General features: G+C 31.7%; 1 protein-coding gene across 1 annotated transcript in view; it reads right to left on the bottom strand.

The window, feature by feature from the left end:
* Positions 1 to 23,527, bottom strand: part of LOC125070420 (protein prickle-like) — a 156,260-nt gene that overhangs the window by 4,103 nt on the left and 128,630 nt on the right. The window contains exon 6 of the mRNA XM_047680286.1: positions 7,664 to 7,867. Coding sequence (XP_047536242.1) covers positions 7,664 to 7,867 — 204 coding nt within the window. The remainder of the gene's footprint in view (positions 1 to 7,663; positions 7,868 to 23,527) is intronic.

The raw sequence follows: 23,527 nt of genomic DNA, 5'->3' as shown, positions 1-23,527 counted from the left end.
TACTTATCAATCATATAGTTCCAGTAATTTTTTATCTGTTTAATTTTTTTGTTTTTTTTTTTTCAATTTCTTTTAAAATATATTTTGCTTGTTTGTAAGTTGCTGCTTATCACAATTACAGATGAATTTGATACTTAAAATGCGGAAAAGATTAGTAGCATAGAGGTAACATTGTTTAGAATATACTAAAACGAAGCGCGTGCACGGTTACACGTGTCCGAAAATTTTTACTTAAGCGATACTCGTACAAACTTTTCAAATCCCACCATAGTTTTATTTTACTATCGCATCAAAAATACATCAATTTTAAAATTAAATATCAAACAACGATATTTCGAAGAGCAATCAAATATATTGAACTCAATTTGATCTAGTTTAATTAAAGTAACAAAAAATATTTCGACAAGATTGCGTGAGTTCTTACGGTTAATTTTGTTGAAACCAACATTCCGAACCAGAGGCGGCTAATTGTTTGACGATTCAAAACTGCTTGTAAAAGCATGATTCGATAAAAAATCTTATATTTAATGTAAATTACAAGTTTAACGTAATTATGAGAATGCGTAATGAACTTGACACTGAACTATTTTAACGGTTGTAAGTAGTAACGAACGTGTTCGAATGTTGAAATTAACATTTTTAATTGATCGACTGTTTAATCCAAAAAGAGCAGTATTGTGTAATAATTCATTAAAATATTCTAAGAATATAACAAATAATAACAGAAGTTGACATTTTACAATTCGCAAGATGGTTATTGTGATCGGTGGTAGACAAAATCTGATGTTCATCTTTTTCCACCCAAAGATATTGTGATAAGTTTAGTGACGCAAAACAAAAAGTAGAAGTTTCTTCGAGATACATTTCTACTAAGTATGAGAAAGTTGAGAGGCGGAATATCAGGGTACTAACTGGTTATCACGCGAGTACTGTTCTCTACTGTAGTACTAGTATTTTCCATTCCATATTTATTAATTAATTAAAAAAAAACATAATGTTGCTATTTTTAAATATTTAAATTAAATTTTATTTTCGTTCGCTATACAACAGTCAATGGTCAAAATTAGTTTATAAGTTAACCTACACCACAGTATAATTAGTAAAACATTATATTATTATTAACATAAATATTACAATTATGAATTAATATATTTACAGTAAATAAGGAAAGTGTCTTCAATTACATAATCGTTTTTAACATGTACTTTAACAGGAAAACTAATTATTAAATTATAAAAAATAGTTATTGTTACAATACTATTTAGTAATAAGCCAATATTCATTAATGTTGCCATTAATGAATATTGGCTACAAAAGGATCAAGAGAAATCCTAAATTTAAAACAATTGACGTAAATTTGGTTGGCGTCTGTTTTTCCACCGGAAAATATTAAATGAAATTTAAATATAAAATTTTAAATTAACTTGGTTACTTTTATTACTACAAGTATTTAAAACGGGATATTTAACATGTTTTATTATTTTTATTTGGTGGAGTTAAGTCTCGTGAACAAGACATTCGTAGATAATGTCGAAATATCGAGCTCCACCAAATAAAAATAAAAAACATGGTAAATATTCCGTTTTAAATACTTGTAGTAAATTTAAATAATTTAATTCATCACTTACTAGCCGTAGCCCGCGGGTTCGTTCACGTTTTTGTAATCGGTCGTCAGTCGTCATAGCAAATTTCATCACATATGTATGTGTCATGTAATATAATTCAACGTTTGGAACGCTCGACCGGGTCTTCTGGTGTAGTATTTGATATAGGACTTTTATAATTTTCATTTTCACCATATATATTTTCAAAACAAAAAAGGTTGAAATATATTTTTTTATTGATAATCTGTCAAAGATGCAATGGCGCAGTCTGCAGTACGGCCGCATTTCCGTCGGATAGCCTTGTCTGCCACGTTATGGCATATTAATGGCATGGTACAGTGGGAAACAATAATTTACGTACTGTTTTGTTCACAAATAATAATAATTTATCATGAACATGTTATTTAACTATTTGGGTGGGCTAAAGATATTTGTATATAAAATATAGGAAGCGGAACAAAGAAAAAATAGAATAGAATAGAATAAGTTTTATATATAATAGATAGAAAAAGAAGTATTAATTTTTTTTAAATTTCATATATCGCAGTTTTGACTTAGATTTTGACAACTCTTTTCTTTTGTTTATATTTTGTGATTGAACAAAGTTGCAGAAAAGTTATTAGAGCGAAGTGACGGACGTAGTATTTAGTTCATTATTTAGTTACAAGCAAATTTTGGCAAACGTTGTCCTACATATATGTACATATTATATATGTTTATCAAGCCTTTGCGAAAAATTGAACGGTATAGAAGTGTTATGAAGCGGATGGTACAATTTCTATATCGTAATCAGTAAAACCGTATCATCAGTAAAACAATAACTGAATTATTAAAAGTAATTGCCTAACACTCACACTTTCTAAATCATCTGTTTTATTAAAATTACGCCGACTGTACTGACGGTACCGCAGTACCGCACCCCTTGACATTTCAGTTAAAAATTAGAAATTTAAAAATTAGTGAAGGCCGAACTAACACTTTGAAAGTGTACAATAGGTTAGTGTGTATAAAATATACTAAATGGTAGAATGGGAAACTAATTATATCAAAATGAGAATTACGATAATCAATAAAAACAGATTTACTAATCATTTACAATCGGTAAAGATATTGATGACGTTTTGTTTTTATTGAACGTACAAACACAAATAACAATGACCCCCTGGTGGTACATAAGTACATACTTTACAACTATTTTTTATTAATTTTTTTTTTCAAAATTAAAACGTTGCTCATTTCACATGCAGTGAATTGAATTACGATTCAAATTCCACGGCACAATTTGTACTGCTTTTTTTTTAACGTACGTACTTGCTAGAGTTCATCAAGGGAAGACGTTAATGGTGGTGCTTTGCGCATTAATGCGTGGGTATATGTACGTTAAATGGCTTTACCATTTTTTCTTGGCAATAGTTACCTCACAAACCTAAACTGAAATAAAAATGTTAACCCACATTATATATAGAATTTTATCTTTATCAAAATAATTAGAAGTAATATAAATAAATGTGCAAAGTATATAGTGACTAAAATTAAAATTTATACATAATATGTACTACAAATACATGATATAAAAAAATACATTATACACCCTTCGATGCCTTTGACACACATACGCATAGATATAAGTACATTTAATATGAAACATTAATAGTTTACGTTCATACTGCCAAATCACGTCACGTCAAATTTAAAAATCAATAGCGCCCTTTTTGACGTTTCTTTGTTTTTTTTTTTATAGCAAGAATGACGAGGTGTCGTCCAGTTGAGCCTAATTTTACCTATCTTTTGAATCAATTAATCTCATATTTGTGTTAATAATAAATTACGGTCGAATGTCGACCAATGAGCGACCACTAATATAAATGATTAAATAAATAGGCAGATTGATATGTCAGTCAATACAGTCACGAGACGGTCGCGTGCTGTACGATTATAAAGCGAGCGAGCTATCGGACGCCGACATGCGAGGACGGGCGGAATCGTACAGCAATCTGTCACGGCTGAAAAAATATTCATAATATATCGTAAAAATTAAACATGAGAAATATTCGAGTAAGTGATTAAAGGTTATAAGAAATATTTTTGTTATTTTAATTTATATTATTATGTAGAGCGTTGTTAGTTTGTTACACCATTTTATAATTAATTATAAATCTTTTTTTTTTAATCATGAAATCTTTTTTAATTCAAATGTTTTTTATTCACGAAGAATGGTTTTCTTCTTCATTCACACTCTACGTGTGCGTACGCGTGCACTTTTGAATCTTATTTCAATTAAAATATGTTAGAGGAAAAATAATTTAATTACATTCTTGTAATTTTTTTATAATAATTCTAAGAAATGATGGTTTTAAATAAATTATATTAGAAAAACTAAGTAATTATGGATCTTAACTTTTTAAATAATTACATATTTTTAAACAATAAAATATGTAATAAAATAAAATAAAAGATAAATGATTGACAATAATTTTGTTTAATTTTAAGGACTTGTAAAATATAGTCATATATTTATATAATACAGTACTACTACTACAGTACACTATAGTATAATATTTACATACATACTATGAAATTATAATAAAAAAACATCTTTAGAACTTGCAATTCGATAGTAATCCATCATATTTACTGAAAGTTAAAAAACGTTACAAAAAATAGTAATCATTTAGTTAATCCACCGACTGCCAATCAAAATTAATTATGTGCGTGCCTCAAATCTAGGCTTAATTTTAATCTAGACAACCCGTTCTGATAGCGGGGTTAAAACTCGCTCGCATTTCGATTTTTAACAAACGAGGTTTCAGTAAATTTTAAGTGACTATTCTTTAAAATTTCCCATGAAAATTAGTATATTTTAATTAATTTATCAAACAATAGAAGTGGATTATTAAAATATAGACTTGTTAATCTAGATTTAACAAAAAATTGTAATGAATTCAGTGATGTAGACTGTAGTTCGAATGGACTGCATTATTTTAAGAATATATAAATGAGATTACATCGTTTGTATATATGTACATTCAGATGAATCGCCTAAATTTATTTTTTAGTAACCGCCCACGGCTTCACTTGGAAAGAGAGACGTCTTAGGCCCGATGTTAAGTTGGGTATTTAGCTTCAAATTTTAAATTTCATCCAAATCTATCCGGCCGGTTTGTCGGATACCGTAACAGGCAACCAAACATATATATATCTCCATGTTTCACACCTCAATTTATGTTTGTGTATATGTATATGATTAATAGAGTACTCACAAACCGAGATCATGAAAGTTAGCACATATATGTATGCATTTCCATGGGATGGAATATGTTATTATCTTTGTAACGTAAGAATTATTTATTGTAAAGACATTGATATATAAATCAACATAAAAAAACGATTAGTGTAAAAATCGTGACCGCGTGGAAATGGTAGCTAGCCAATCCTCTGACCGAAAAATGGACGAATCCTCCTGTCGTCAGTGGCGCCTCCACTGTTTAGGAGGGCTGGTTAATCACTGGCTGCCTCACGAGTAATTAGGCTCTTTCGAACCGGAATACGATGCGAATGTATTGATTTTTGGCGGTACAGTAAAAGTGGATGAATCGGTACCCACACAGGCGGGCGTGCACAAAGCCTTCCGGTTTTGCCATTTTCTATCCGGAATCGGAAATAGGAAGTTTATAACGGCATTAGACGAAACTCGCATTAAGACCAATTTTAATTCAGTTGGTGTCCCATAAATATATATATATATATATATAACATGACTTAGACATGAGCCGAAGATTGTTCAAATATTGTGTACCGCACTGGACTGATTTTATTTGTTGCCAGAATCAAAAAAGATTTTATAATTGAATCGGAATCCGCTTGTACAAAATAAGTATTCATTAGTAAGTTAATATATTTTTTAATTTAATCTTAAAACTTAATTTTAACAAATAAATTAATGAATTTAGTTTAAGCGAAGTGAAATATTTATTTGTAATTTAAATTTTACTTTAATCCGGTTAGGAATGTAGATTCTACGAGAAATACCGACATGAAACTCTAGGTGAAAAGGTCCACCAAATAAATAACATATATATTTATATATATAATAATAGTACCAATGACTCGATGCATTAAAAGATGCGGTCACACTTAGTTTCCATAAGTAACATTTTTAACTCTACATATTAAAAGGTTTTATATAAACGTACCGATATCACTTCAGGACATTATAATTTTGTGATTTAATTTTGTTAAATGACTTCCTTGCACGTACTTGTTTGCATATAATTAATAATTGTTAAGTTAAAATAATTTTCCTTCCGGGAAACTTATCGCTCGTTAAAAGTGTTAAAAACCGTGACATTTGATACAAGACATAACGTAATTACGTGCTATCATTTAAACGGCAATTTGCGTTTTGTTTTGTACCTTGAATACAATAAAGGACTTCATTAAGTTAAAAAATATATTTCTGTATAAGTTTTTTAATAAGAGAAGAAGATTTTAATTTAGTTTTCGACAGTTTTATACATTTAGGTATATACATTTTTATTGATGTAAACACTGTACCTAAAAAACTGAAGAGTTTATACATTTAATAAGCTAATCTCAAAAACTTTTAATGGCTAAATGGCTTTTAGCCAGTCTATTGAATAACCTACTTATACTTTTAACTATGCCGATTCATAAATTCAAATAATTTGTTAAATAAACTTTAGTATAACTTCAAATAAAGCAGTTACTACATAAAAGTAATTTCAAAAGTCCAGATAAGTAAAGTTAATTTAGATTACTATTAAATATATATTTTATTATTCACGAATTAATTGGCCAAATCAAAAATATAGTCGTAAAGCAATTTTTATTTTAAATATTATAATTACGAAATCAAATTTTTAATTACTTTTTACACCTAAGCTTACGAAAAGCGTGTTTCTGATAAGAAAGTGTAAATTTAACAAAATTAAAAGAAAAATTAAACTCACACCGATAAGGTAAAAAAAAGTTAAATATTTAAATTAAAAAATTTGAAAGTTTCGTAAAAAAATACCTAGCAATTTTATAACAGCTACCTCCAAATTAGGTACCATCAATTACGGCGCTGCCAAATTTATGTCTAGAAAGGCTTTTTAAAAGGGGGTTAACCCCTTTCGGCCTAAATCCTTATCGTTTCCGGTGGGGGGCTGTTTCCTCCCCGTGGCCACTTACCAAGACCCTTTTGAGACCAATTTGATAAGCCAGTTTGATTTATTGGCTCGCAACTGTTGGGGTTAACGAACTGTTCCATGGTATTTTGTTTAAAAACGTACACGCAAGCAAAAAATCACTAATGACAATATAAGCCAAGCAAAATTAATCCAATATGTTACTAAGATGTATTATTTTATATTTCCCCCATAACTAACATTTAATAACTTCGTTGTATAGCTTGTATACAACGAAGTTAACTATTATTTAAAAATAAAATTACAGGTGACAAGATAGAATTATTTTATAAAAAGTCATAAAAAAAATCACAATGATAAATTATTAAAGCAAACGAATAACAATCGAATAGTATCCAATGCTTAGTGTTTAATATTTGTAAGCGCTGCACTGAAGCGATTAACGCTTAACAAGATCGAGTGATAGGATAGCGTCCTTCATGTCAAGAATGTTATCAAGGAGCGTATGCATTGTATTGTATTCTAAAGGGTGTAATTGTCGATCGTCCGATATCCGGCAGCGGAACTGCGATATCATCACGGAACCCTCGTTGTGGGGGTCCGTAGGATAGCAGTGTACGATTGGCTAGTTTGTATCGGTATAAAATATATTGTAACAGACATTATAGTTTACTTATAAATTACATTCAAATATAACAGATGCCTTTGAACTACTTATACTATAGCCAGTGTACTTACAAACACGGGGATCATAATATGATGTAAGGAATGGATAATCTTTCTTACAGCGTTCATGTCTATGGGCAGTTATGACATCTTACCATCAGTCACCATTTGTCTGTACGCTTATCAATGACATTAGAAAAAACGATTAAAAAAAAGTATAAGTAATTTCAAAATCAAGCTCACCTCATCACAAGCAGAACACCGCGGCTTCAAGGTCTCGGCATGATGCCTTCCACAATACAGGCGACCATCTTTCCAGAAGTAGACGAGATCTACGAGAAGTTCTTGGCAGGTGCTACAAGCGAAGCATGCTGGATGCCATCTCGCGGACGGGCCAGCTCTCGCCGCGGACACACACATGTCTCCCGTGGACATGGTCTCTTCACACTGTTGGAGAAAAAAAAACTATTTTAATAGGTTTTTATAATCAACTTATAATGTTGTCGATTTCGTTAGTATAGTGACGAGATATAAGGATCTCGGGAGATCCTGAGTTTCTGGAAGTTGATAGTGTGCCTCGTGTCTCGGATATCAGGTAACGCTGGATATGTAAAGTCGAATAGCAGTAAAGCATCTGGTCCTCTGCCTGACTTTTTCCGGACGTATCGGATTTGCGTTCCATCGGATTATAAGCGTAACGAAATAGAGAGCACATATGGAGATGTTCTAGTGAACAAATGTGCGGAAATGCACATTTGTTCACTAGAACATCTCCAGTAAAGTTGGCTCGTCTCGATATCATTATAATGTAAAGTAAAGTCGAGAATCTGGATGGGTTTTTGTATCGATAAATATAAATTGAATAAAAGACTAATTATAAAATATATACATAATATCGAATCGTACGGCTAACTTCCTAACGCCGCCCTGCTTATCAGGAATCGCTGAGAAAACCTGACCCTAGATATGTACCTACTATAATACCCTGGACAGACACCACACTGTTACTGTGCTCGCACAGTATAAAGTATATAATATTAATGATTTCATTTTTATTTTATATCCGATCAAAAATACTATACAATGAAATTGAAGTTCTAAACGTAATATCTTTTATTATCTTGATAATTGTAAATAATTAATATTTATAATACATTAAAGTGAAGATAAACGTATATATAATATTTAATCTAAACGATATTTGTAGGTGCGTATAATAGAGCGCAGTCAAGCACTTATTAGAGCGTTGCACTATCAGGATAAGATCGTAAACAATGACCGGCCTCGCTCCTAATCCGGGACCAGCGGCCACATCGGCAGCACAACCTTTGCATTGGCATTTTTATATAATCTCTATACACAGCCGTAATCGCAAGTTTAGTTCGCCAGCCTAAAGCCTTCGAGACTTTGTGTAAAATATTAAAAAGTATATTTTAAAAATAATCTTTTATTTAAAAAATGTATTAGTTTTGTATATTAAAAAATGTATTAGTTTCATATTCAGTAGCAACATTGACCCAAAAACACACGAAGAAGTTTAGCCAATGCTTAAACAAAAATTTACAAAATCCTATCGTAATCGCATAGCCCAGCCGCTGTTGTCACTCGAAGTAATTTTGACCCTAAAATCGTTTTTATATATAGCTTTGAATATTCAGTTAGTTAATTTTATTTACAATTGTATTGTATTTTGATAGGATTGACGTTGCATTGCTGTTGACGTAACGCCATACGATACAATAAATAAATGTGATGATGACGTCCTTTAGAATGCTATCGGCCACACCAAACACTCTCTACACAGACAATACTGTACTTGTAGTTAATTGCGCTGTGGGGGCGAGTGTGCGCGGTTACAGGTGCACTCTTTTCTAGTGGTTCTACGGCCATAATAACAAGATTGCGTTCTTTGATGGTAGGTTATAGCACAAAAACTCATCTCTAACTGGTTATATGCAACCCAAAAAAATAACAGTTCGTATAAATCGGTTATCTGGTTAATATGTAATGCTCTAGCCTTGGCGACTTATATTTGATTCTTCTATTTGCTACTTTTCATGTATTGAAAGGAAAATAATCGTCATACGGCTTGCAGTGGTGAAATTGTATGGGATGATACAAGACCATTGCTTCTGATCATTTAGAAATACCAAACGTCTCGTACTAGTTCTTGCTCCTGATATAATTGAAACGCAAAACTAGTTTTATATTGAATTCTCGCATTATTTACTAGTCGATGTACCGCGACAATGTCGTCTTGAACGTTGGATGCGAAGATACTGTTATCCCCAGGAATACTTTATTACACATTTTTTTGTAAATTAAAATCTATTAATTAAATCGACTAAACAAATGCTCTTTCTTTAAGAAGGTATTTATTTAAGAAAGCGATTATTTCTTCAGCTCATTTCGTGTGTTTACGAGTAACGTATGGAGAAAATTTTTTAGTCTTATATTCCTGATGGTAGGTACGTCCGCCCATAAATAATGGACGTGTAAGTGGTATTTATCATTCGTGGTACCGTCAATGCGCCGCCAATTATGCAATATATTATGTAACGTCACTTGTTCCTGTAGTCAGCTCAGTTACCCTTCAAACAGCAAGACACCGTAGTGATCTCAAGTACAGTTTTTGATATATGCAAAGAATTCTAATGATCAACAATCGGCAATTTTAAAATAGATCGGTAAATTTGCAGTAAAATCGGTAAAATTCTTTTAAAGCAATGACGGCAAAAAGTTTCGATAAATATTATCGACAAATACGATAGATAAGCCGTACTGAGAATTAGGGACCTATTTGTCGACCCACCTCTTGTCGACGAGCACGTAGCGGATCGTTTTTTTATAATTACAATTTGCGAGGCCGACACGTAGCTTCGGGGAAGAGGTATTGTGTGCTATTCCGTGTTCGTGATGTGGGCTACGATTCAAGCCATGGTTATTAGTTTCAGTTTAAATGTTCCATCTATACCATGCAATTTTATTTCTAGATTCGTTCTGTTACAAAATGGACAAAATCGTTGGTTTTTACTCAAATGCGATGGACAATTTATTTCATAATATAAAAACTGCTGTTTAGGAAATGAACTAATTGATATATTTTCTGATCGTATTACAGCAGGCGCCTCTAAAGACTTTAGCTTAAGAGCCAGACTGAGACCTTCAATTAGTCCTAAGAATTCACCCAGCTAATTCACGATAGCCACATATTTTATAGAGATGACATTAAGCGTGTCTAGTCCGCAATTGGTGTCCCAAGTGCTCTTATGCGAAATGGTATTCATTTGTAGGTTTTCTACCACAATTAATGGGCATTTTTACTTGTGTATCTGTGATACTGGATTAATGACTTCAGAATATTGTGCGATCTCTTTTAAACGAATTAGTTGATTATCAGTATCGAACTCTCTTTTTTAAAACTTGAAGCAGAAGCTAGCTAAAATATAATATTGTAATAAATAAAACCTTTTTTCGTTTTTATTTTATATATATAACTATTTTAAAATACTTTAACAGTTAAAGTTATAAACAGTTTGGGCAACGCTTTATCTAGGTTCTGATAATCTCAAATTATAAACGATTTTTTGGACGTATGATTTAAATTCCTAAAATATATTTTACAATTGATAGCAACCTTTCTTTTCAAAAAATATTTTATGGATTCCAAATAATGTTGTACGACTGTTCGATTACGTTACTTACTATATATTCGTAAGTTATATTTGTATATGTTAGGAGATTAATTATTTTAAATAATAATGTAAGTATACTTGAAAACGTCTATTGCTAACGTCAATATATGAGACAATTTATTTTTTAGAGGTAAAGTCTATATGCCTTTAAGGTTTCATACCCAAAAAAGTGGTGGTGTTACTACCCTACTATAAAGCCTAAGAAGTCTGCCTATCAGTCTATCACAAGATTGTATCTTTAGAACTGTATTAACTATATAGTTGAATTTTAAACATTGAGTCTAAGAGTATATTACGTTAGTGCCTTTTGTTAATTGGACATATTTAAATTTGGAAAAAGTTTTATCTTACAAGAAATACTCATAAGATCAGAACACCAGTAGATTGGAAGTTTCCAGGGCTTAAAATCTCATAGATTGGAAAGTATCTAAAGGGCGTTGGTTTTCCATCTAATCTCTCCTCTCATGCCATGTTGTGGTCTCATTGAAGTCATAAAGATAGTGCATCTGTGTTCACGCACATATTTGGTCACTATATTATCTGTGCAGTTAGCTATTCTCCTTTGAGTATTTTGTCACGGCTGAATCGGTTAGATAGACATATTGAAACATAGAGAGGTCAAGGGCTCTCTGTCCCTGAGAAAAAAAACAGCAGGGTCGTGAATATTCGATTAATTCTCTGAACTCATTTGTAATCAGTCAATTATGAAATAATGGAATTTGCTGTATCGACCACACTGTTACGTAGTTAAGTTTTGATTGGCTACAACTTCGACTTATGGTTTTCATTATAAATAATTCATAAAAAACTTGTATTCGTATTGTATTGTACCTAGTTCAATGTTTTGTTTTTTGTCGGCTTTTCTTAGTAATCTAAATTTCAAACCGGTAATTTTTTGAATGAAATATTAAATTTCCTTGTAAAACGGCGATTCAGAAGTGCTTGTGCTCATTTAAATAAATTCAACTATGATTTTGGTTAAATGCCCAAAAGTCTGACTAATTAATTTTATATTTCGAAGCAATTAGTGAACATAAAGTAAGTAGTCTGTCTTCGCCAACGGAATCTATGAATAATATAGATTAAAATGACATTTTCGATTAAACGAATGTTTATGTGAGTCACGTAACTTGTGAATGCGTAATAAATCATACGAACAAACACGAAGACAGAATGTGATCGTGAAATGTCAGAAAGCGACACTGACTGCAATAATTATGACATAAATATGGATACTTGGCGATAGGGCTTTGCGCAAGCTGGCCTGGCAGGTACCATCCACTCATATGATATTCCACCAAACAGCAGTACTCAGCATTGTTGTGTTCCAGTTTAAAAGATAAGTGAACCAGTGCACAGGCACAAGGGACATAACATAGTTCCCAAGGTCGGTGGCGCATTGGCGATTTTAGATATGATTAATATTTCTTACAGTCCCATTGTCTATGAGCGGTGGTGACTATTTTTCATCTGGTGGCCCGTTTGGTCGTAAACAAATATATACGTATACACGTATCAATATAGCGTATCAGCATTTCAGGTGCTGGATCAGTTTCTAGTGGAAAAAACCTTAAAAATATCATTACTGAATAATTTTAAAATTGACTTCGATAATTTATAAACATATATGTTTTTATTACATTAATAAATAAGAAAAAGGCTGAACTCAGTGCTTGGTAGTTCATATTCAATGAAATAGTATTTGATTGATATAAATTTGTATTTAAAATTATGGAAAAGTAAGTACTGAGTTTCTTGCTGATTACTTTCGATAGATTCTACATACCGAACCAGCGGTAGCTTTACATGGAATATATTTGCTAGTTAGAGCCTTCTCAAACAATTTTTGAATTGATTTAATTTGAATACTTCCTATGAGCGTGTTTAACCGATCCCTAATAAGGCATAAATCTCAAAGCGATTCCGGGAAATGGAGTCGTCAAACCATCATGATATCCGATAGGAAACCGTGAATCTTATTAATATTGCTAAACGCTGTGTTTGCGATTCTCAGCACGGTTACTATGGATTTATTCAAGCCAGTACTTCCACATTGCTCGTCTGGCCGCGCAGACTCAGGTGACTCACAGTTCCTACCTCCATGGAACAAGTCACAGCCGCCAGCGACGTAAGATCATTTTACTAAAACATCCATCTCATAACGATCTATTAAAGGTAGTAGTTAACTGGTATTCAGTCATAGGTAAGTTAATAGAATAAATTAGGATAAAAAAACTACAGTAATTTTAGTAAATTAAATATTTAGCTCAGAACATAATTAAGGTAAAGTATGTCGTACTGGAAGTTCATTATTTAATCTGTTCTCATATCAACTATTGATTTTTATATACATATATTATGTTAAATTAAATAAAAGAAATAGAAAGGAACTTAAAGGCTACTTCAAATCATAATGTAATGTGTTATAATAAAATAGTATAAAAAAGTATTATTTTGATATATAGTTATTTTTTTCTCATGTTTTTCTAATTCTTTTATCATACTCCAAACTAGTCAAGAGTAAGATTAGTATTTCACACAGGCTGAGTTAGCCTTTACAGGCTGAGTTCCCTTACGGGAGGCTACACAAATTATGAAATCACTTACTATCAAAAGATTCATATAATCTTAAAAACCGACACAGAATATGTTTAGCATTGTAAACGATATCTAGTTGATTATTATTTATGTCTTCATTGTGTTCGTTTGCCTTTCTGTTCCGTAAAACTCCATCGTTTGTGTTTAACGCCAGACAACACGCGAGTTCGTACGTTATTGTTGAAGGTAGACCTATAGATTTTAATCAGACATCTCAGGTTTATTCTTTAGCGTTGCTTTTCAATTTATCGTCATTATATTTTTATTCTCCCGAGTCTTTATTTGAGTTTAGTATAGAGCGTGAAGTATATTTATAGTGAATGTATCTCTTGTAAAATATATAGGTATTATTTACAGACAGTAAGAACATATATATAGGTATATATTTTATAGACTAGGAAGAGCAATTGGTCTATCTAATGGTAAGTAAAATTTATGTCCTTTGTGCCTGTAGTTACACTGGCTTAATCACCCTTTTTAACGGGATGCGACAATATCAAGCATGCTGTTTAGCGGTATATCTCATAAGTGGGTTATAGCTATCCGGACGGATTTGCACAAAACTCTAACACCAAGTAAAAGATTAGTTATAAACATAAATAAAGATTCAGGGGCGTAAGGTGTAGCTAGAACACCACCAGATTGTATAAACGCAATAAGATACATTACAATTTATATATTTTTAATTTTGTATGTGACGATATGAGTAACATAACATCTTTTTGTGAATAGGATTATTATATTATTTCTTCGAAATACCATTGTGTTTTTTTATTTGAAACAACATACTTTTAGGACAATTATTATTCTGAATTTTGGTAAATATTTATATTTAACCCAATGAGACTAATTTGTCTGGTCGTCAAATGTTGCTTCCCCTTTTTTCAAAAACTTTGAAAGATATCGAAAGGACTTTATACCGTGCAATGAATAATTAATAAATGCATGAGTAAGAAGATTTTTGAGAAACTTTCGTCATTCGAGACTAGACTCAGAGTTCGGTTCACCATGATTGAGATTCACTGAATTCGTGCACTTATCAATTTTAGTCATCCCGAGCTACACCGGCCAGGAGCTGACTAACACAGGTTGTTTGACTTTCACTAGCATTGTGAAGTACGTGACGACCGCGCCGGGATCAGCTGAGCGGAAACGGACGTGACGTCACGGGGGATGTTATCGTAGGTTGCTGGACTATTTCGATTCATACGACGCTGGTGTTTTAATCATCGACGTAAGTTTAATGAGAGGCTTTTTTATGATTGTCCGGTCGTTACTTCGTTTACAAAGGATGTGTACGACGAGTGACGAGCGAATAGAGGTTAAGTTCTTGATTGATGCGTAATGCCAAAGTATGTTTAATATTTAACAAGATTAAATTGAAGATAAAAATAAAAAAGTACCGGTTCGGAATTTAGATTCTAGTGTCAAGAGGATCGGTCATCATATTCTCAAGAGTAGTCTGCCCAAGTGCATGTAGTTTGATGCGACTGTGGTCCCCTCTATAGTCAATTCCAGCCGAAGTTTAAATACAAAGATAAATTTGATTTACGTATTACATACAATTTGTAACAGTTCTTGATTAATATATTTGTAATACAAAATTATCCCACTTAACTACTCATATACACGTTAATTTTACTTCCAAAGTTCCGATAGTAGCTTCGTCGACATTCTAAGCCAATTTTTCGCAAATCCATAATAAATATAGATTATTTAAGCTCTCGACGAGGATATCGCGTCAATTCGTTGTCAAAAGTTTGTTTTTTGAATATATTTTGAGTATATGGTATATAAAGTATATTTTCATTTGTAATGATGTATCAACGGTACATGTTATGCTGTGTTTCCAGTCTTGCACTATTGTATTAATAATGCAACAAATGATTGAAAATAAATATAATACATGGACATTTTCTGTTGCCCCCGTTTCTTTTACCATATAAATACCTATATTGACTTGCTTTTCTGTTGTGACCAGAAGTTTAGAAAACAATTTACACTTTTTAGGTCCTATTCTTTTAATAATTCTTGCCAATTCGTACAGACGATGACTTTACAAAATAAATGATAAAGTATTCGTCAAATCTTTTCTGGCAATTTGTTAGTTAAAACAAATACAACTGTATAATTATTTAAAACGTTTAACGGTATTTAAAATGAAATAACAATTATAGACCACACTTGAGACATGAGAAATTACCTATAAGAATCGATGGTAAAAAACCCATCACGAGTGAAATTGGATTGTCGGCGTTAATCTGTCGAAAACTGCGGCAAGTCAAACACTGATAGCTACGGGCCCGCCCCTCAGAATGACTCCAACTTGAAAAGGGCCGACGTAACTACCGCTGACGTTAAATTAGTAGACATTGCAAATTGTGCCTTAAATTATGAAAGATTTGGTTATGATTTTTATAAAGGAGGCAACAAAAACACGTAGTGTGACGATGGCGGCGATCAACAAACAGATCGGTGTTGTAATGACAGGGAACGATTTATATGTTTCGTTGTTAATTTTAGCGCAAATATTGAAGTTCCTTAATAGTAGGACCACCTACGTGGTGCTAGTAAGTATGAGAATTTAATTGATGTGTCTTGAGAAGGTCTATTTAGCAGCGCTTTGAACGGAGTAAAACTTTTTTGTTTGCGTGATATCTACGTTACTGAATTATAGATCTCAACCGATACAATTTTAACTTGAAATGCAAGTTTTGATTTCCTTTTTAGAGATTTATTTTACACATCAGATCTGTTATTTTGAAAGTAAATAATATAAACGTTTCATCAGTAATGTTTAAGAGAGATATAATGCATTAAAAACAGGCATGACGCGTCCGTATACAGATATCTTAACACTAGGTTAGATCTTAGCTGGATATGGTCGTGTTTCATCTGTTAAGTAGAATATTTGATGGCAGTAATTTTACTGATAGTAATTCGAGGTAAAGAAAAAAAATACATGTAATGGCTGCATGTTTTACAAAAGAAAATTTATGGACTAAAACAAAAACGAAACCTAATCCCTAATCTTAAAAATATGAATTTCTTACTTTCTATATTTAAATATTATTTTATAAGAACTCGAGGTCCATGCGACGTAAATGTTCCCACACCAGTACAAAACGTACCTCACGCTGTCGCCACTACTTGTATTATTTTTTACATCATACTAAGATACCTGCTGCGCTCCGGAATTTGAACATCGAGTTATCCAATAAAGATGGATCGGTTTATCCTCCATCGCTCCAACGATACCGTGCACTGTCACCAGTCGTGGCACAAAAGGGGTAATGGATGGGTATGTATGTGTTACGATGGTAGGAATGCCGTCACAGTGACGATCAGGTGAGATGAGGCGGATCGGAGCGTGATCACGTATCTCTTATTTTAGGGAAGCGTTAGCGAAACGACAATTGAAGATTGATAAACGTTTGACAAATATGGGAATAAAGCCCGCCAGGCTTCTATTATATTCGAAGGTTGACTTTGAGTTGTATTTCTGAATACTTATGATTGTAAAACCCAATAAGGGAAGTGCTATTTGTTTAACGGAATTTCTTTTTGAAGATTGTTTTTGCTTGTTCGATTATTTATATAAAATGTTATAATCCTTTTGAGGTTGTAGTATACTTGTAAATTAAAATAATCGTATTCGGAATGTATATTTATTGATAAGTACTACTATTTTTCTATAAAATCTACGTATTCTCTAAGATCATTACAATCTCTATGATCTTACAAGTATATCTTTATTTCTGAAACAGACTGTAAAATATTTGTTTGTATGAACTCATATGTGTCTGACTATACAATTCATTATTTAAAACTAAATTTAGTAACATGCAACAGATTTTTTTTACGTAATAATGCAGGCAACAATAGCCTTCTTATAAAAGGTTACAGAATAAGTTTGCAGTAGTAATATGTAAAATTTTATTTCTGAACGTATTTGAATGTTTCCGAACATTTTGTTTTAATATAATAACACTGTCATCAACATTTAACTGACTAATTAAGAATGTTTGGACGTTCTAATTAGATGAATAATTAAATTTTTCCTTTGATGATTATAGTAATTACATATTCTATATTTTTTGTCGTTTCTAGTTATAAATTTAATATTTTAAATGTTTAAAGTTTATCAACATTGAATTATTATAATTTAAATTAGATTTTTGCTCGAGACTTATCAGGTTTACTCGGTAAATGTGCCCTTTAATGCGATATGTATCTATTATATGTTAATTTTGTAATTTTACTATAATATATGTATATAATTGACCCACAGCGTTGAGCTGTATTTCCTGTCGTCACTATGCTTACAACTATCGGTTAAATATACATATACATATAAGATTCAAAGAATACCTTTGTTGTAGAAAAATAAGCGTCATTTAGAAAGAGTATCACAATATTTTTAGTTTAAGATTTAAGCGCTGAAATCTTTAATATTAAACTTTACTGCGTTTTAAGTATTAGACAAGCGACATTGAAGATATCCTAGGCGAAGCCCTTACGAGTTTAGTGATATAAACATTATAATTGTCATCGGAGTAATTTTAGTAGTTTTTAAAATTCACAATTATAAAGTCAAATCAAATGTATTTTAAATAATAATTTTAATTAAAAAAAAAATATCAAGTAGACAACTTTACAATAAATCATTTTTAAATTGTCATTATTTCTGCCATCGTTTTGGAAATTAATCATAAATGTATATAGTAATAATATCTTAGTGTGCGGCGATAAATTGATATAAATATATTTTGTAAATATATTTATTAAGACTTCATGATATATATCGACTTTGAACGCTTTGTATAATAGACGCTAAATTTTATAATCTAGATACAATGGTCACAGCAACGGTAAATTTTTCACAATTACATTTCCGAAACAGAATTTCTCATATTTTTATACAAAGAATATATTATTATAAATTTTAGATTCGTGCGAGATTTCATCAATTGTACTTGAAATTAATCATTTAAATTTACTTTTTAATTTATTATTGTTGACTTGGAAACGTAAAAGAGATTTAAAAATGTATGAATTATTAATAGTTTAATGATCTGAACAGTTGACAATGGTAATTTCCATAATTTGGAATAAATAATTTAACAAGGCTCTGTTTCTCTATCGTCTCTTCCTGAGATTCAATACAAAGATTAACTAATAAGCACTTTTATTATAAATATATTTTGATAGTTTTTAATTTATTTAGTAAACGAATATCTATGACGCCCCATATTGTATGTTTTAATTTATATAAATTTCAATTCAGGAGTTATCTCACTCCTTTCAAGGAATGTAAAGTTTCTATGAGGCAAAGTAATTTCACCTCTGTCGTATTTTGTGATAGTCAATATTTCTACGTGTGTGTTGAAATAAAATTAGTTCCATTTTTGTATTTATTTTATTTTATTCACCAGAACGGCTGTCAAAATAAGTCACAGTGGACTAAATGTTGACCATCTAAAATTGAAAGGTATGTGTTGTGCGATCTTTCATAAAAAGTTTGAAATATCACTTGATTTTGTACTTGTACTAATACGTAAGCTGTGGACAATAAGCTAGACTCTCTCTCTTGTTTGACTTACTTGATAAAATTATTATCAGGATTATTTGATTGATACACTAATTATGTATGTCGCCCTTGATTCGTCTGTTCCCAATACGAATGTTTACATTCTGATGTCAATGATCGAGTATTTTTGTCTCAGCAAACATTCGGACTGGAGTCGTCCCGCTAAACATGGGAAGTGTTTGGCGGGACGAGACATTATCATTATTTTTATTTCAATCGACTTTAGATCAGAGTGAATCATACTAATGTATCTGTATTTTTGTTTAAGAATTGAATATGTATTATTGTATTTAAACATAAAATACAATTAATAAATTAATTACACTATCGATTAAGACTGATTCTGATTATCTGATTTTCCACGCAAATAACAATTGAATATCTTTTTGAAAATTTGTTATTATTTATGTTAATTGCGTTTATATAAATCTATACCAACTCGTAAAATATACGATGCCAATGGAAATAAAAGGGAGAGTCTAAAAAATCAAAGCCGGGGGTCGCGTGTGAACCGAGCGCCATGAAATCGTGGCTCAACACTTTAAAAAAAAACATTTGACCACTCGCTGCTGTGTTTATATCTTACGAGAAGTAAACGATATGTCGTTAATGTTAAATACGGAACAATTGTGGTAAGATAATTAAATTAAATATTTACAGCCCTAACATACTGTTCAATTTAACTTTTAATTTAAATAAAATCAATGCTTTTTTTTCGTTCGTTCATTCGAAGTTTATACGATTAACTTGACAGTTTAAGTCAAAATCAAAATATACTTTATTCGAGTAGGCTTTTACAAGCACTTTTGAATAGTCATTTAACAAACTATTTAAAGTTAAGCTACCACCGGTTCGGAATGTAGATTCTACCTAGAAGAACCGGCAAGAAGCTATTACTGTTGCAATTTTCGTTACTTTGGTAAAGTACCGGTAGATTGCGTAGTTTTCTGGAGACATTGTAAGGTACGCGTGGTTTTAACTATTTCTATAATTTGAAGCATTTATAAAATATGATAGCTGTTAAAGGACTACACGATATCGACAAGATATAATGCAATAGATATGTTTACTAAAATATTATGAAATTATGTTACAAAATTAAACTTAGAAATAAGTAACGATCGATGTTATATACGTTTATATTTATATTAGACTTTATGACTTAAAGGATCAAAAGAACAAACGACTTAGACTAAGTACGGATTAAGTAGGCATTATAACGTCTCTTCCATTTCATTTTATATACAAATTTTAAATAAATAACTATTTTATATAGAGACAAATATTCGACGTCACTTTTTTCGTCACAGTTTTAACAAAAAAGAGTTACAGTCTACGCCTCTAAATGGATTGCCTTCGCGTCGGATCAGACAACTCTATACAGTATACTCTGTATCTAATATTTTTTTATCTCTTTCTTTTTTCAAACAATGGTCGGTAAACGATAATTAAAAGTGTAGACTCTATCGCCTTTCGATCTGTCTTTTTATTTCAAACCTCTATACGGTATTGTAGCTTTTACTGCTATAAACATTAGTTTCAAAATTCGATGAAATAATAGGATGGCCCTTTTTTGTGATCTAATCCAATTGGATCCCGCGGAGCTCACTAATTGATTGGTTTTCTGTTGATTTATTTTCATCATTACGTAAACAAAACATCGATTTTAAATATTATAGTCGATTTTCGGACGAGAGATGAATACAGAGTTTTATTATGATAATCGCAGCTCATTCGAATCGTTCGTTTTCGTGATTGCTTAAAGATAATCTTCAACGTAATAACGCAAGGTCATAACTTCAGGGCCTCGATTAAAATTCTTCGAAGTTTTTGCAAAGCATCGGATTCGGGTTTAAATAATAATCTCTCGGTAAGGAACCGGTATCGTAGCTGCAATGTATACAGCTTGAACGAGTTTCAAATAAATATTAGGACTGTAAAAGTATTAAACGAAAGATTTACAAAAATACCGAATAGTTTCGCAGGAGAATTCTTTAAATTTCGAAGCAATAAATTCGTTGCGAATCATTCTTATCTTAAAGAGTTAGACCTGTCGTAACAGGCTGTGGGCGTGGTCAAACATCAGAATATATATTAAAAACACCCTTTTTATTAAGCGCCGGCTAAAACGTACTCCGTGTCACGGAATTTTTATTTGTTAGAAGATTTATATCCTGGCGAGAATGTTCGGCATTTGTATCGACCTTGATTTTTTACAAAAAGTTAATTGATTTCGTATATGTAACAGAAGATTATTATCTGACCTTGACTTAAAAAGGGATTTTTAAAACTTATTGGTATCAATTCGAAAGGGATCAAGGTACGATGATGGGTTGCAACAATCAAAGAGACAAGATAAGCAGCTAAAAAAAAGCTTTCTTCCATCAGATCTAAGTTAATCATTATCTCCGTAACGAGGTTTAATTTCGACGAAATTCGACAATATAGACCGTTGTCAGTGGCCTTCGCAATCTCTGGTGTTGACGTGGTCAGTTTCCTCGAATTGGATCAGAGATTTTTCAAAAATACAATGATATTGAAATTAAATACATTTCGCAAATTTGAAGGTTTTACTAAAAATCGTAACATAACTATTGAGACTAGACAAATTTGTTTTAATTTATTTATTTTAATGTTAAGCATTGATAAGTGAAAGACGAAGGCGCGTCGCACTGAAACATATATTTCCAAATACCGTCCGAGGCCGTGGGAGCTTCAGTAAGAACTCCGTTAGCCTTATCGAAGCTGATAACTTTGTTTGCAATATGTCTTATGGTTTTCCTTTTGTTTCTACAACTATCGTCATGTCAGCACACAACAATGGCATCGTGTTGACGCACGCGGTTTCGTTTTCCATTTATACGTATAAAAAAAAACTGAAAATTACGTTGTTTTTACCATATTTGTTTGTTACGTCATTGCTATCTCTCTGAACATATAAAGTGGAAATTTGAAGTTTCATTGTAAGTCGGCCTGGTGACAGACCGAGTTAAAATGACGTATGTTGTATGTATTCGTTTTAAATTATACTTTGTTTTGGTTTTAGTAAGAAATCTTTGAAACACAAAATAAAAATGATAACAGAATTAATAAAGTAATAATTCAAATGATACCACATATTTTCATTCAGGTGGCCAAAAAACTTACAATGGATCTAGTCATTCATGCCCAACAATGGGTAACCATAGTAACAGAGCCAGTTCCAAGCGTCTGTGCGCCCGCGCCGCCGACGCAGTGTAATCTCCTAAACTTCGCATTCCTCACATAAACCGTGGTGTGAAAAAATATTTTTAACACCGTTTATTGTATACGGGTTCCGTAGGTTTTACACGCATTTAACATACTCGGTTACTATTAACAGGAGTTTTGTTGGTCTTTGACAAAATACAGGTACATGAGAAACTTTTAAATTGCATTTTAAAATATGTCTCACATTAAGCCAGTAACTTCAAGTGACAATTAGAATACAATACAAAATAAAGAATAAATCTGTATTCATTAACTGTAATACGCTTTTATATTCCAAATTAAATACGAATAAATAAAAGAATCCACAGATAGTTAAATTATTGCTTAGGAGACTATATCTTATTAATCTATCCCAAAATCTCGAAATTTTATAAACTTTTGGGGTCCAATAGAAGCGTCAATATTTACCTACACTGAGATCTCTGAACCCTAAAACTGGCCGAGATACAATAATGCTTACCTATGAATAATAAGATCAAATAAAAAATCCTTCGAATTCGAAGCACAATCGTGTAAGCATGTAGACAAACCATTATGTTTATACAATGCAATAGTTTCGTCTACTTTCGTCCTGTTCTGACGTCGCGCCTTTACAAAGACATTTTTTATTTTCGTTTCATTCAACCGAATTACCATTTAATTTATAATGTTCTTGAGGGTCCGGACAGTTGACTGGATGCAAGGGTCCTTTAAGACGCCTTATCTGATATAACTGTAAAATTATTTGGTAATTTCTTTAAATTGAAAACTTTAACATAACATTACGGTTTAAGTATTTGTAAGCTATGTACTTATTTATACGAAGAATTTGTAGCAGACGGAGTGAATACTAATAATCAAATTACTATAATTGAGCTACGCACTAATACAACGATACGGCGTACTCATACTCCAGAATTATTATTTAAAACTGAATACATGGGTGATTAGCAATCAACAGAAGCGGGACTGCCATAGCAACGCCTCAGCGTGCTC

The sequence above is a fragment of the Vanessa atalanta genome, chromosome 17, assembly GCF_905147765.1.
Source record: "Vanessa atalanta chromosome 17, ilVanAtal1.2, whole genome shotgun sequence".
NCBI classification, from domain to species: Eukaryota; Metazoa; Arthropoda; class Insecta; order Lepidoptera; family Nymphalidae; genus Vanessa; species Vanessa atalanta.
This window is presented reverse-complemented; position numbering and strand designations above follow the sequence as displayed.